General features: G+C 37.4%; 1 protein-coding gene across 3 annotated transcripts in view; it reads left to right on the forward strand.

Annotated features, from left to right (window-relative positions):
* LOC136874295 (ovarian-specific serine/threonine-protein kinase Lok) overlaps positions 1–16,571 on the forward strand; it is an 88,394-nt gene that overhangs the window by 65,850 nt on the left and 5,973 nt on the right. For 2 of the 3 annotated variants that reach the window (XM_067147933.2, XM_067147934.2), the window contains one exon: positions 9,595–9,781. In XM_067147933.2, coding sequence (XP_067004034.2) covers positions 9,595–9,781 — 187 coding nt within the window. Of the gene's footprint in view, positions 1–9,594; positions 9,782–15,497; positions 15,603–16,571 lie in introns of all 3 variants that reach the window. The other variant, XM_068227719.1, reaches the window with a different exon arrangement.

Below are 16,571 nucleotides of genomic sequence, written 5' to 3' on the forward strand. Positions count from 1 at the left end.
GTGTTGCAAACCTTGAAATATACAAAAAAATAAATGAAAGTTAATTTACTTGGGAAAACCTACAAACACAAAATTTCTTTCAATAACAAATTATTCCACTTTGCACCAGGGTGCGTGACCTTAGTTTCATGTAGACATCTATGGAGAAAAGTTCAAACTTCTTGATGTACACCAAAACGAAACAAATCCAATCAGTTTAGGAAACTTAGAAATGACAAACTTCTGTTATTTAGTAGTGACATCTTCTGATTAATTTCCCAACTTCATGCAGTAGCAGTTTCACGTATTATTTGACAGATAGAATTCTTTAATGCACTTCTTTTGAATGTGCAGAGTTGAGGTGTACTTCCCGGTACAATTGTTATTATTATTATTATTATTATTATTATTATTATTATTATTATTATTATTATTATTATTATTATTATTATGGGGTTACCCATGGAGCATAAAGAGGTCAAAGAAGGTGCCAGGGTGAATGGGTCTGTCTACAATACCAAAAATAATTTAAAACTTGAACTGAAGGTTATATTTCTTCAAAAACAAGAACTCAATAAATTTTCACATAACAACATTTCAGGTACAAAGCAACCTTGAAACAAGACAAGGAAGGTCCAAGATAGTGAATTTTACAGATTCTGGGCTCCAAGCCCCTAGTTTTAAAATTCCAGAGATATTGGAACCAGTTTACAAAACCTTAATGAAAAAAATAAGGAATTATATAGTTCAGGGCAAAATCCCCTCATTCAAGAGCACTTGCTCCCAAAATACAATATCTAGCCTTCCAGAGGCACCCATTAAACTTACAAAAACTTTGAAAAAGAGCAAACAGGCTCTGTTTTTTTACTGCCCACTCAAGGCAACATTACATCAAAATTTACAATCTCTGGTCTCTCAAGCCACCATTTACAAATTGAACTTACTTTTACAGGGGAATTTAATACCCAACCTACTGGGCCTTCATCGAAAAAGAACAGGTTAGATAACTGGCTCAAACACAAAATGAATGGAGGTGCACACTGCGCTCCAAGATAATGAAAACTTGAAAACCTACAGGGCTCTAGGCCGATGAAACATGGGCTATTCCCAAACTACTGAGGTGGCTTGCATAGAATTTACTGTAATCCATTTCAAAAAGGTTGCAAAATCGCAGACACCTCAAACCAGGATGAAGGGGAGCTCAAGAGGGTAACTCACTCTCTACCCCCAATTTACAATTAAAGATTTTATGAAGTATTTACATTAGCCAAGAAAAGTTTTGTTTTAGAAAAGTACTGTTACATAGTTAAAGATTCGGACCTTCCCCTCGGAATAATTTGCGGATACAGCAAGAAAGATGGAATGATGTGGCCATTACCTTGTAGATGTTCTAGCTGCCGACGAAAGAGGCCGCCTGCCTCCTGCGTAAACACACACACTCAGAAAGATGATGATCAATTGGCCAGGAAACATGAAAAGCCGCAGTTTATAACTCCCCTCAGGGAAGGTTCGAGATCATTCAAGACTAATCAGGGCACACCCTCTTAATTTTTATTGGCCGATTCAAAGTGAACAAGAAATGCGGGATTGGTTGAAAATTAATTACAAAAATCAGTGATTGGCTGGATTCAAAACTGGCGGAAAGAAAAGGACGTATTTCCAATCCAAAAATAAATGAACATAGATTCAGTAATGGACAACCTAGAAATACAAAACTTATTTAAATTATAAGTACTTCCACCTTGAACCAGAGTACATGATTATAGTTTTTTGGTAGTGTCATCTGTAGAAAAATGTCCAAACTTCTTGATGTACATTAAAACCTCCCTATAACGGACACCTTCGGGACTGAAAATAATGTCAGTTATGAAGGGGTGTCCGCCCGCGAGAGGTTATGAAACCGATACCATTAAACATAAGTTGGAACACAATAACCCATGTATTGTATGTGTTAACTATTCTCGAAAATGTACCTTTAATTGTATAATATATACAGTATTGTACAATATACTGCACTGTACTCACATGAGAAAGTTTTAGATGGGCTGCTGCAGCTGCGATGTGCGATATTAAAGAGACAAAAACACTTTTATGGAAACCTGTATTGAGCACACTGTACAGTATTACCATTCACCATGTTAAAATTAAGAACGTATGAGTTTTTGACACTTGAAATTAGTATGTAGATGTAGCAATCTCTAGCACAGTACAGTCAAACATTAGCATTTGAAAAAAATCCTTAATGTTCCTTTGTTTTGTCCATTTCTGTTTAGCAATTATGTTTTCACTTTGTGCAATTAAATCCTGGGTGAAATTTACACCTTTTTTATCGTTTTGTTTATAATAGAATTCTTTCAGTCGCTTAACGAAGCCGAGAGTCTCACTGTACGAAGTTATTGGCAGCACATTAATTTCCATATTTTCTTCAAAGTCGTCATTAGCATCACCTTCACTCCCGCTTTCGTCAGAATCTTCATTTTTGTCCTTCTTCCCTTGGATTGACTGAAGAATCGTTTTCGTGTCTCCACTCTCACACTCTGTTGGAATATCTGAATCAATTTCAATATAGGTGTTCACTTGTACACTGTAACCTGCTGCATTAATCAACTGTTGTGTTGTTTCCATGCTGTCAAGAAGGGTATCCAATTCTATTTCAGGATATCCACCACTAGCGGGAAACCCAGTTTTCAGAAAGCAGTTACAAATTGTTGAGGCCGTGACGTTTTTCCATGCATTGGTTATTCACAAAATTGCTTGGAGAACATTTAGTGCCTTTGTCAGTGTTTGAAGGGTTATTTCATTCCCGTTAAGTTCTTATACTATGTGCTTCATCACTAACTGTCTGTACATAACCTTGAAGTTCTGGATCACTACTTAGTCAGGCGGCTGAGAAACTGATGTTACATTTGGTGGGAAAAAGACGATCTTCACATTTTGCAACTTAATTGTATCCGGATGCGATGCTGCATTATCGAGGAGTAATAACACTTTTCGCTCCTGGCGTATCATTTTTCTGTCCAATTGTCCTAGCCAGTCTGTTATTGTTTCTCTAGTCATCCATGCTTTCCTATTCGCTTTCCATTTAATGCCAAACTTCATAACGTCCATATTCTTAAAACACCTTGATTTTGCAGCTTTTCCTATCACAAGGGGCTCCTCCCATTCTCCACTCATACTTGCACATAACAAGACCATAAGACGTTCTTTGGCAACTTTTCCACCAGTACAACGATTTCCTTTGAAACACAAATTTTTGTCGGGTAAAGCACAAAAAAATAATCCAGTTTCATCGGCATTCAAAATATTTTCCGGAGCATACCCGTCTGTGATTGAAGGTATTTTTTCTTGCCAGTTTTCAACAATCTCGATATTAACACTGGATGATTCTCTGCAAATCACTCTGAAGTTGATACCATGTAGCTTTCTGAATTTTTCTAGCCAGCCATTCGAGGCTTTGAAATCTCCAATACCTAATTCTGTCGCGAATTCTAACGCTTTTGCTTGTATCATTGGTCCTGACACAGGGACATTCTGACTTCTTATTTTAGCGAACCACTCTAGCGTTGCCTTGTCAATGAGAGCTCCACTACCACTTTGAAACAGTTTAATGCGCTGTTCGTTGCAATTTAAATGCCATTCTTTCACTAGTTCCTCTTGCTTTTTCACAATTTCAGCTGCCTGTGTCTGTCCAATCTTAAACACTTTGGACAGTTTACGCACTCCACAGTCTCACGTTTATGATAGCCTATTATGCCTACCTTTTCTTCCTCGGAGCCATGTTTACACCAACTTACTAACGTAAAATTGAACACATCAAAAGCCCACGAGTCAATGAAAAGTAACCTGTCAGTGAAGGTACGAATTCCAGCGCTGTCGAGCATATCAGATCACACAACTTCTGGAAGTGATAGCGTAGCTTAGTGTTGCCTTCCAACGCAGGCAACCAAGAATGAGTTAGCTGGAAAATTTATAATCTATATATATAAAATAAGAGTTTTGTCTGTACATTGCTCAGAATTTAAAAATAATGGTATTTCTGTATTGGTCATGTCCATAGTAACAAGAAAATGCACTTTTTATTTTTCCGTAATTTCTGTCTGTCTGTCTGTCTGTATGTATGTATGTACACGCATCACGAGAAAACGGTTGAAGAGAATTTAATGAAAATCGGTATGTGAAGTCGGGGGATGAGCCTCTATAATCTAGGCTATAAATAATTTTACTCACGCTGAGTGAAATGGTAGTTTAGGGGAAGGCCTAAAATTAAATTCTCAACTATTTATGTTATTAGTGGTCTAATGAAAATTGGTATGTGAAGTCGGGGGATGAGCCTCTACAATCTAGGCTATAAATAATTTTACTCATGCTGAGTGAAATGGTAGTTTAGGGGAAGACCTAAAATTGAATTCTCAACTATTTAGGTTATTAGTGGTCGTATTTTAAAGAAAATGGGTATGCAAAGTTGGGGAATAAGTTGCTACAATCTAGGCTATCAATAATTGTATTCTCGCTGAGAAAAATGGTAGTTTAGGGGAAGGCCTAAAATTTAATTCTCAAATATTGTTGTTATTAGTAGTCCTATCTTGATGAAAATCGATATGCAAAGTCAGGAAATAAGGCTGTAAATTATTTTGTTCATGCTGAGTAAAATGGTAGTTTAGGGGAAGGCCTAAAATGTAATTCTCAAATATTTCTTATTAGAGGTGTAATCGATGAATGCTACATAACTAAGGTTATATAGTATTAAATTTCCTATTATTCATGTCTTATACATTGTTACTGTACTGGCTATGATCACAAAGATATTCATGAATTTGGATTTTTGTTACTAAGTCCATATCAGCGCCGAGTAACGAGAAAATGGGTAAACAGTATTTAATGAAAATCGGTATGTAAAGTTGGAGAATAAGAAACTACAGTTTATGGTATAAAATATTTTACAAGTCACAGAGTCGAAAGAAAACTAAATGTGAAGGCCTACAATATAGAAAGCTCATAACATTGATCAAAAATAACGTTACATTGACCATTGTTTGTCGTGATGTGCTTTGTGTCTTCTGTTGCCCCTCATCTCTGGTAGATAGGATTACTGCTGCGTACAGAGTATTTTTTCTTTGATTTACGTTGCACCGACATAGATAGGTTTTATGGCGACGATGGGATAGGAAAGGGCTAGGAGTGCCTTAGGCCTTAATTAAGGTACAGGCCCAGAATTTGACTGGTGTGAAAGTGAGAAACCACGGAATACCATCTTCAGCGCTGCCGACAATGGGGTTCGAATCCACTATCTCTTGGATGCAAGCTCACAGCTGCGCACCGCTAACCACACGGTCAACTCGCCCAGTCGTACAGAGTATGACAGCCTGTCTGAATATTGATGGGAAGTAGCTGGGGAGTTAGATAACTTTCTTCTTTAGCATGCCATTCCCCTGGTTTATAAATTTTCTGATACTACTGGTACGTAACACACTGGATCATCATAGCATTCGGGCTATTCAATCCCTACTCTGAGGCACTGATTGGAATGAACAGTGTGCATATTTAGCGGAATAATGGCAGATGAGTGTTCATGGAAATCCGCGGCCTGGTCATCCCAGCTCTGGAATTTTGGACTATTAGATTGGCACCGCAATCTAACCGCAGCACTGTTCGTTAAAAGTGATAAAATGTGCCGCTTTCCATTTGATTGAGTATTTTGATATGATAGCATTGCTTTTAATCACTACATTCATACTTACATTTTTGTAATGACCTATGTTGATTTCAGGTTAGGAAAACCACAAAGTCAGTCTTTCTGAGAATCCCGTTGCGAAGCACGGGTACAAATATTTCATGCTCCCTATGGGAATCAACATCAATATCATCTGATGGCCAGGCAGGCATCAATTTTTGGAAGTGAGACATAGTCTCTCATAGTGCATTGGCACTGCTGGTGGCTTCAAGTAGCCTATGCAGTGGCCTCCACGGTATGCACTAGCCTTGCGTCTTGGTAGGTGTGCTAAGTACCAACTGATGAGCTCAACTTAGCACACGAGGGTGAAACGCAGGCAACCAAGAATGAGTTAGCTGGAAAATTTATAATGTCCAATAACGGACCATTATATTGGTATTATAAGCAGTATGTTCCGTGCTGTCAGTGGAGAGATGACGTGAAATGACATTAGTAGACGAATAAGTTTGAGTGGTGTTTTTAAAAGTAGGAAAGATCATAATATGAAGATAAAGTTGGAATTTAAGAGGAAAAATTGGAGCAAATATTCATTTATAGGAAGAGAAGTTAGGGATTGAAATAATTTACCAAATTCTTTGCAATTATTTAAGAAAAGACTAGGTAAAAAACAGATAGGGGTTCTGCCCCCTGGGCGACTGCTCTAAATGCGGATCAGTGGTGATTGACTTGATTTTGATTTAGATACTGGTGGTGGTGTTAAAGGATGGATGGCAAATTGCAGGACTGTAAACTTTAAAATAGTGAGATAGTTGCACTAGTGAAAGAGAACAAAGATAAAAATGAAGATGAAGAGATGGAAGACAACAGAAAAGTTAAGAACTGTGAAGGACTACAGACTGCAGAAAGAATGCTCTGTTACGTGGAGGAACAAGATGAATCTGTTATGGATATTTTGTTTCTCTGTTGCCTATGTGACAATACTGCATAAAGACAATCAAGCATCACAAATTTTTTTCCTACATAGAACTATTAATTTCTTCAGTTTTATAAACATGTTTCTTTTTAATTTATAACAATTATTTTATGGTATATTGTAATTTTCTGTGTCCTGTATTATGCTAGAAGTTTAATTGGGGTAATGTGCAGTAAAAAAGAAAATTAAGTGGTGTATGGCTTTTAGTGCCGGGAGTGTCCGAAGACAAGTTCAGCTCGCCAGATGCAGGTGTTCTGATTTGACTCCTTTAGGCGACCTGCACGTCGTGATGAGGATGAAATGATGATGAAGACAACATGTACACCCAGTCCCCGTGCCAGCGAAATTAATCAATTATGGTTAAAATTCCCGACCCTGCCGGGAATCGAACCCGGGACCCCTGTGACCAAAAGTCAGCACGCTAACCATTTGGCCATGGAGCCGGACATGTGCAGTAAAATGTTACGAATTGTGAATAACCTACCTGTTATTCCGTAAACTTGGAAACTCAACACCCTCTCAGTGCACTTTAGGTCGAGTTTGCGGGACTCTATCTACTTTATATGCACTTTGAGGGATACACTTTTTCTTATGTAAATGGACATTTTCCAGATATGGACAAACTTTTGCGTCTGATCAGTGTTTGTCCAAGAGACGTTTCACTGTGAGGCTATATAGCTATTGGGCGAGTTGGCCGTACGGTTAGGAGCGTGCAGCTGTGAGCTCGCATCCGGGAGATAGTGGGTTCGAACCCCACTGTTGGCAGCCCTGAAGATGGTTTTCCGTGGTTTCCCATTTTCACACCTGGCAAATACTGGGGCTGTACCTTAATTGAGGCCATGGCCAGTTTCTTCCCATTCCTAGGCCTTTCCTGTCCCATCGTCACCATAAGACCTATCTGTGTCGGTGCGACGTAAAGCAAATAGATATATAGCTAGTTGTTTAAAATTACACTGACATTGGTAGGTTTTTGGTGACATTAGGATATAGAATTAATTCTGAATGGAGAGAGGCAAAAAAAATGATAGCGATGGTAAGATCCATGCATACTCTACTGGGATGTTCCAACAACACAGGCCACTGCAGACACTGTAGTGCGTTTGAAACTTTTCCACACATGCTGGTGAGTTGTCCTCAGGGGGAGTTACTTCAGATTAAGTGCCACAATAATATCGGAACTATGATCGCCGATGCCCTTCGTCTCAACCATCTTGAAGAACATGGAGAAGTACACTGTATCGTTGATGGAGGCAGCGATCACAGGATCAGTATCATTGAAATCAACAGAGCGAAAGGTGAAGCTGAGATTATCAATCCAATTATATTGTTTGAATCAATTGTCTCTCAATTGTCTCTCAGCTTTCTTATGTTGATAAGGAAAAAAAACATATATGAACCTTCCACTAGCCTTTTTCCTTGAGTCATACAATCAAGGCAGACTGTTGTGAAGGGTCTCTCCTTTGGCGCAAGAGGTACAATTCCAACCTCATCTGTGAACTGGCATCAGAAATATCGACTGGACAAAAAAAAAAAAACTCTAAAATTAAATTGTGACATGAATTATTAAATATTCTGTCACCGTAGTGTGACACCATCTGCATGACGTACATAGTAGTAATTTGTAGATTGTTGCTTCTGCAGCCACCATATATTTGTAGATTGATTCAGTGTAATTATTCTCTTTAACTATTTATGTAACTTTTTTAATAGAAAAACTGGTTGTATGCTATTCCACATCAGTTGGGAAACCCAAATATCTTGGGCGAGATACATAAATTTAGAAAATCTAGGAAGGTAGTGACCGTGTTCTTAATTAAGTTCAACATAGGAGATCATGGAAGTTCAGCGGATGCAGAGTGGGTCTTGGCCCACAAGTGGCCAAGGCTGGTGTGTGGTCTGACAGCTCTGTACTCCGACTGGCCAACCGAGCAAAGGAGAGGTGGCCACGACTCTACCGTGGTTCTACCATGGCTCTATGCCTCTGTATTCGGGAGATGAAAGGGGCTGGTCCTCCCCCCCCCCCCCCCCTTCCCCATCGGCTGTCCTGAGAATGGTTTTCCATTCTTCTGCACTAAAGTGAATGCTGGGACAGTTCCTAGTATAGGCAACGGTAGCCAACCCTCTCGCCTTCTCCGCACATCTCCTTTTTCTCTTCAGGGGAGGAATGAAAACATTTAGTAGTAGACTATGGAAACCTTGGAAAGCTATTTTTATAGTTGCTGCTTGTCAGGCTTGAACCTACCATCTCCTGAATATAAGCTTCCAGCTACATGATCCGTAGCATGTAGCCAACTTGCTCAATATTCAGTGTACATTATTAGAAGAACAAACTTGAGCTGAAGTTATTTCTGAATATGATGCCATCGCTGCTGTGCAAAAACTGCGAATGTGAGAATGCCCTTCCTACCCATTATTTCCCCGAAGACTGGTCACGTCTCTCAGCCAAATATTGATACGCAGTCCATCAGAACAATTTTCATTGAAAGGAAAATGAACTGTACTGTAGGAATGTATGTTTGCATGACATATATATATATTTTTTAAAGTTTATTTTACAATTTGCTTTGTGTCACACCAACATAGATAGGTCTTATGGCGATGATGAAATAGGAGAGGCCTAGGAGTGGGAAGGAACCTTCCATGGGCTTCATTAAGGTACAGCCTGGTGTGAAGATGGGAAATCACAGAAAGCCATCTTCAGGGCTGCCGACAGTGGGGTTCGAACCCCATGACATATTTACCCACTCCTATAGAGTATGATGTATTTAAGGTTCATTCTCCTTTGCACACCTGCACAGGAAGATGAGCTCTATGAAATTTATTCTGATGGACTGAATACAAATATGTGGCTACAAGACATGACCGGTCATAAGAGAAATAATGGATAAGAAGAGCATTGTCACATTAGTGATTTTGGTACAATAGCGATGATATTAAAATGTTATTAATGTTGTTTGTTATCTTGTTACAGTTTGATTGGGAAGCTACCTTTCCACACTCTCAGTGAAGCTAGAAGGCTCAGACATGAAGTTAAGTTTGTTGCTGAAGAATGGGCACCTGTATCACTAACAGCACTAGAGCTAGTGAAGAGGATGCTGGTCACCTCACCAGAAAGAAGAGCTAATGCCAATGAAGTCCTGGTCTCACGCTGGCTCCAGGTATATTTAACCAGATGCTGCAATTAAGTAAAAAAAATTATAATAAAATAAAAATAAAATAAAAACTTTGCAGTTTTACATAACTGTTGATATCATGATCATAAACACAGGGCCTCCAAACTACAGGGACGTGACTTAATTTCAAAATCTCATGTGTGCTGGCCAGCATTCAAACTGTGGCTGCTTTGGTGAGAAGTCAGTGATAATGTGTGCTGAAGCAATTTGTAGAAGGTTCTGTCAGATCATTTTGAGATTGGACTTCCTTGAAATGAATGGATGAATTAGATAAGTTACATATATATTTAAGTAAATTTGTCTTCAATTCCACCTATTCAATACAATATAATTTTGCAATGTGGTTTTTTTATATTGCAATTTAAAATTTATTTGGTACCAGTTTCAACCCTGTTCGGGTCATCATCAGCCATAAACATTCAATTACACAATTCAGTCGAAAAGTCCTAAAACAATACATTTTTAACATGACATTTTAGTTAAAATAAACAAATATGACATTGTCAAGCTTAAAAATTAGATGATGATGAGTCACAGAGATGATAAAAGCACATGTATTCTAGTAGTATGGCAAGTTGAATGCCATACAAATATGATAAAAGTTTGTAAAATAAGTGCTTCAGAACATGCTATTGGAGAAGTGCTAATGTATTTCAAGGTTCTAATTGGTCTAAAAAGTGTATTTTCTACGTAAGTTCTGGTGATTGTATGACCTTACTTAATGCTGTTAAGTTATACACATGATGTAAACAAACACAAATACTTCAGAATATGGCATTTATATGCCGCTAAAGTAAAAAACTAATAGGTTTTAGGTACTAATGGTTTTTAAATGCGTGTCTGTCACATAAGTTCTAACAGTTGTATGGCCTTGCTGACATTAAGGGAAATAAGTCATACTCATAATGTAAGCAAATTAAAAACATATCATTGGATGAACTTCAAGTAGAGATCTGAGGTACTGAAGGCTAGCGCTGTGCGTAAAGGTCAAATAAATGTTTGTAAGGAGATTGATGAAGATTTCTCAGTTCATTGCAAGCAATTGGACCTTGCCCACAGGTGTACTGAGTGTGGTTGATAGTGTATGAAGTTTCTAACCCTAAATGAATTAAATAGTAAAATAGTTGTACTAGTGAAAGAGAACAAAGATAAAAATGCTGATGAATCACAAGACGAAGATATGTACTTGATTAGTATGCAAAATTCTACCTTAAAAATCTACCTTAAACTTATAAAAATTAATTAATTAATACAATCTGGGTGATGAAACAATACAATGGATCATGCAAGCTTTAGTTTTTATTGATGCTTACATGGCCTGGAAGAATAGATATGATATTCCTTTTATTTGTATCATGTGATTTGAAATAAACAGTAGGGATGCTTTAGGTTTTCTGAAAAGTTTTCTCCATTTTCTTAGAAGTAAACCATGAGCGATTAAAATAGAATAGAATTTATTATCATTAAACAATGTACATTGTATAGACAAAAGTCCAACAATACATAAAAATATGTTCTTAAATCCATGGTTTCACAATATAGCTAAATTAACCATAGAACACCCTTTACTTAGAATAGAATTTATTGTCACTAACCATCGTTCATTCCCTTGGAATATATCGTATCCATGAAACTTCAATACAATTTTTGCCCTGAATTGAAGATAATGAGTAATATTAGTGGTAAATTAATAAATACCATTATTACTAGAGAAATATCGCGTGTCAGCGACTACGAAGTTCCTTAATGTGTGGTCCACTTTATCTTTTGTTTCCTTCTTAAGGTCCAGGGCTGGCACCGATGAATGGGAGTGCTATGTCTGTAAATTCTCAATATCTTTGTCCGTCATGACTAACAAGGGCAGTTCAAACCGAAAAATGGAGGTGAAATATATCGAGGATATAATAACCTTGTTTAGCGAGGACAGTGAGCTTATTTTGCAAAAATTGCAAGACCTAATACTAAATCATGTATTTCACCAAAAACAGCATGACCCCTGGACCAATATCATCATCATCATTATATTATCATCATCATCATCATCATCATCATCATCATCATCATTTCCCTTTATCCAGCTGTAGCCGGGTAGGGGTAAATATGGTTCCTCTCCACTTTCTTTGGTCTTTCCACCACTCCTCCTCCAACACTGTGTCCCAGTCCAGGTTTCTTTCTATAATGCTGCGTTGGATGGTATCCTTCCATCTCAATCGTGGTCGTCCACAGCCTCTCCTTCCTTGGATTTGTATTTCCATCACCTTTCTTGGCATTCTTTTGTTGCTCATTCGCTTTATGTGCCCAAACCATTTTAGTCGGCTCTTCTCTATTCTATCATTCAGTTTTTCCACTCCAATTTCTTCCCGGATTTTCTCATTCCTTATTTTGTCTCTTCTACTCTTCTGCATCATACTCCTCAAGAACTTCATTTTGGCTGCCTGTATTCAATTCTCATCCTTCTTTGTCATTGTCCAAGTTTCTGCTCCATAAGTTGTTATAGGTACATAATACATCTTATACATAGTATCCTTTGCTTCCGTTGGCACATCTTTGTCCCATAACATGTTTCTTACACTATGATAGAAACAACTTCCAGCTTGAATCCTTTTACTAATCTCAGCATCCAGTTGAGCATTCTCCATTAATTCACTCCCCAGGTATTTAAACTTTTCCACTACTTCCAGGGGCTTGTCTACAAGTCTAATCTGACCTTTCCCTTCTTTCTCCCCTCTAGTCATAACAAGAGTTTTACTCTTTTCTACACTTATTTTCAATCCACAATCTTCAATCTTCCCATTCACCACATTCAACTGTTCTTGAACCTTCCTGTCGTCTTCTCCCCAAATCACAATATCATCTGCAAATAACATCATGTTCATTTCTCTTCCTCCATATACTGCTTTTGCTGTTCTCATGATGTCATCCATTACTATAGTAAACAGGATTGGTGATAGAACACTTCCCTGTCTCAGCCCAGAGTTATTTTGAACCAACTTGTCCTGCCAACTTGTGTTTGCATGCAACTACAACATTCCTTATACAATGCCATGATCATTTTTATTAATCCCTGTCCAATTCCTTTTTGCACCAGACTGTCCCAAACTTTCGTCCTGGGGACACTGTCATATGCCTTTTCGATGTCAATGAGTGTCATCACCATATCATTCCCGTACTCCCAATGCTTTTCCATTAGTTGTCTCATAATGAAAATGGGCTCTATTGCTGACCTTCCACTTCTGAAACCAAACTGATTTTCCTGTATCTGATTCTCAACCCTCAACCTTATTCTACCTTTTGATATTTGCCCTTAAATCTACACACATGTGCCTACATCCTGTTCACGCATAATGTGACGTGTATGAATATTTTTTTGAGTATCTGTATATATTTCTATTTTAATATTGGTATTTATTAATCCACTGCTAATTTGACTCTTGATTTACTCTAAAACAATTATTATCTTCAATTAAAGAAAGAAATAATAATTAAATTTCATGGATATGATTCGTTTACATAACTATAGACATGATATTCTTTTTGGTTTGTATCATGTGTTTTGAAACAAACTACAGGGACACTTCAGGTTTTCTGAAAAATTTTCTCCTTTTCTGAAAAATTTTCTGCATCTCCTTTGGAGCAAACCATGAATGAATAAAATAGAATATAATTTATTGTCATTAAACAATGTACATTTTAATAGACAAAAGTCCAACAATACGTAAAACATATGTTCTTAAATAATCATAAATATCCAAGGTTTCACAATATAGCTAAATTAACCATACAACTCCTTTACTTAGAATAGAATTTCTTGTCACTAAACACTGTTTGTTCCCTTGGAATATATCCTGTACTAAATATAAATAATAATAACTATTTATTAGAACAGAGCAGGTGGTCACATGGGACATTAAATTTCCTTCTATTTGTCTTGTATCACATAGAATGAACCTGTAAACTGTTTACTAGACACCAAAGCTTCAAAACATGACTGTTTCTGTATGCATTCACAGTCCATTATATTCTGAAAAGTTACAGTAATGTAGGAAGTTTACAGTAAGTTTGTTAAAAAATGAAGTCATTAATGATCCAAAAGTATTCACTAAATCATTCCAACTTAAATTTTGACTTCCAGCAATAAAAGCTTGAAAAACACACTTGATGCTCAAACAAAATTTTCATAAGAATTTGATGGGTACAACACATTTCTCTGATAAGACTTGCCATTCCTAATAATGATAATTTACATTCAAATTAACCATCCGTCCACTCTGAAGACCGGAAGACACTGAACTGTTGAAATCAGGGGTAGGAAGGTCCAAGGTAAAATTGGAAGAATGGTGCTTCCTCAATGCTGACATGATCAGGTGTCAGTGGAAAGATCAGACCATGAACTACCATTCTTCAGTGCCAACAGTCTCCATCATCATGTACAGGAGAAGACCTATAAAAAGTTAACTGTACATGGCTGAAAGAGTGGTATGAAGAGATTTTGTTTATTATATTATATTGTAAATCGGTTGATGTTTCTGTAAAATCAGAAAATTAATTTGAGAATATTGAAGTATTCAGTCATTATAAATGCAGTCACCAAGGTCAGTGTACAGCAAACTCTCAATTATCTGGGTGCAGATTATTTGTACATAGTTTGGCAATTCAAAAATAAAAAATGAAGCCTGTACTGTATTCTGTTATAATTAAAACAAATGTTTTTTTAGAATGCACTATTGTGCATGAGACTCACGTTTTACCATTGGAAGATGCTATGGACACCATTCCCACCATCAGTTATTTCTCAAATATTTTCTGTTCTTTCCCATTTTATATTCAAGGGAATGCCATGACTCTAAACTTGTAACATGTCTGCAGTCCATTTCCTGTCTGTATCTTTAACAAACCATTTCCCTAGGAGCTAAATATAAATCATTTCCAATGCCCTTAAAACTGAAAGTAAAAGAAAAAGATTAAAGTTTTCTTTTGGGATGGTTCCGATGTGAACGCATACTCTTAAACATCACCAGGAGGAATGCATTGTTGATCATACTTTTCTAGCTGCAGCCAACAGATCTCAGTAATAGCCTCTAAAATAAATAATTGGCAATAAGTGTTAACTTGTAGGCCTATCCCTTTTTTGTTGTGAATAAAGAAACAGAAAAATTGGATGATTATATTCTGAAAGAAAATCATATGAAATACAGTGTGTTTTTAAACGTAGGGTGATTTTGTAAATAAGTTTTCAGTTTCCAGTGAGCTACACATAAATAATACAGTGGACGATCAAACATGATCTGAAGCATGTTTTGTAAATACAGTAAATGGGCAGTTTCCAGTAAGAGCATGTTTATTTTGGATTATCCGTGTTTTTGGTTATCCATGCAGTCTCAGGTTTGCATTAACCCAGATAATTGAGAGTTTGCTGTATTTTATGTTAAGATTTCTGAGTGTCATCCAAGTCCACGTGATGTATACTCACTGTGAGCCACAGCTAACTCTCACTGGTTGAGTCCTAGGGCTGATAAAACCACTAGTGGACCCACACTTTTCCACAGCATTCGTTATAAACAGGTCAGATAACTCGTCTTGATATGCCTGTCGTATTCACATTGTTATGCCTGCCCTTTTCAATAGTTTTACAAACATTTAATACTGGTTCATAAAAACTTATTCATTCGTTATGTAGTTTATAACACTTCTTTCTATACAGTATTCACTGTGCTTTGACCGTTCGGTGTATCTGCATCTTAACATTTTCAAACGATCTTGCCAGAGATAGTGGATCATACAATTGGCCGTGACAATACTGGTTTGGGTAAGTAGACTTCCACTTTATCAAGCGGTTGTCCCTGCGCTTTATTACTGGTAATGGTCATACAGAAGGCTAGTAAACTTGATACCTTCCTGTCTGTGCATACATCGATGTTTTCTATTAGCAGCTTGTACATCATCAGGAAAGTTCGGCCATCTGTTGAGTATATTAAGAAGCTGGGGAAGGTCAGAGAATCAAAGAGTATATAGCACATGCAATGATATTACTAAGGATGAAAATCACATAATTAGATCAGAATATTAATGAAAGTGTTAGTCGCTTAGCAACCTGCTAAGTACAGAATGTATTGCGGGTTAGGGTAAGCCTTCGCCTGCAATTATTGGAGTGACAAAATACTGAGAGTCCCTGACGTATGATTCAGTACGTCCTATGTGTGGCTGAAGCAATTTGCTTAGGTATTTAGCCAGAGCATACGTAGGAGAACCTACTGCACTAACAATAGGTCTGAGGGGAACATCTTTTTTATGGATCTTAGGCAGTCCATATAATCTAGGTGCTGATATTTCGTCAACAAGCTGTCAACCGTAACCCTTCAACCTAATGCACTTTTGGTGAGTTTCGATGTGGAGTCCTTGTTCACTAAAGTGCCAATTGACTCGATCATGTCTCTCATTGAACAACTGTTTCCTGAGGACAATACTAAGCTATTTTGCCACTGCATGCCGTCCAGCTATTTCTTGTGGGGTGGGAATTTTTACGAACATATGGACGGAGTGGCTATGGGAAGTCCACTTTCGCCTGTAGTGGCTAATTTCTTTATGGAGTATTTTGAGGAGGAGGCTATTGCTTCGGTGCCTGTGATCTGGACAGAAGGTCCTGAGAAACTTCATCTATTTCTAGACCACCTAAATCAGCAACATCCATCAATAAAATTCACTATGGAGATGGAGTTGGATGGATGCCTTCCTTTCTTGGATGTTATAGTAAGAAAGAAACCGGGCGGCTCCTTAG

Source organism: Anabrus simplex, chromosome 5, assembly GCF_040414725.1.
Source record: "Anabrus simplex isolate iqAnaSimp1 chromosome 5, ASM4041472v1, whole genome shotgun sequence".
Lineage (NCBI taxonomy): Eukaryota > Metazoa > Arthropoda > Insecta > Orthoptera > Tettigoniidae > Anabrus > Anabrus simplex.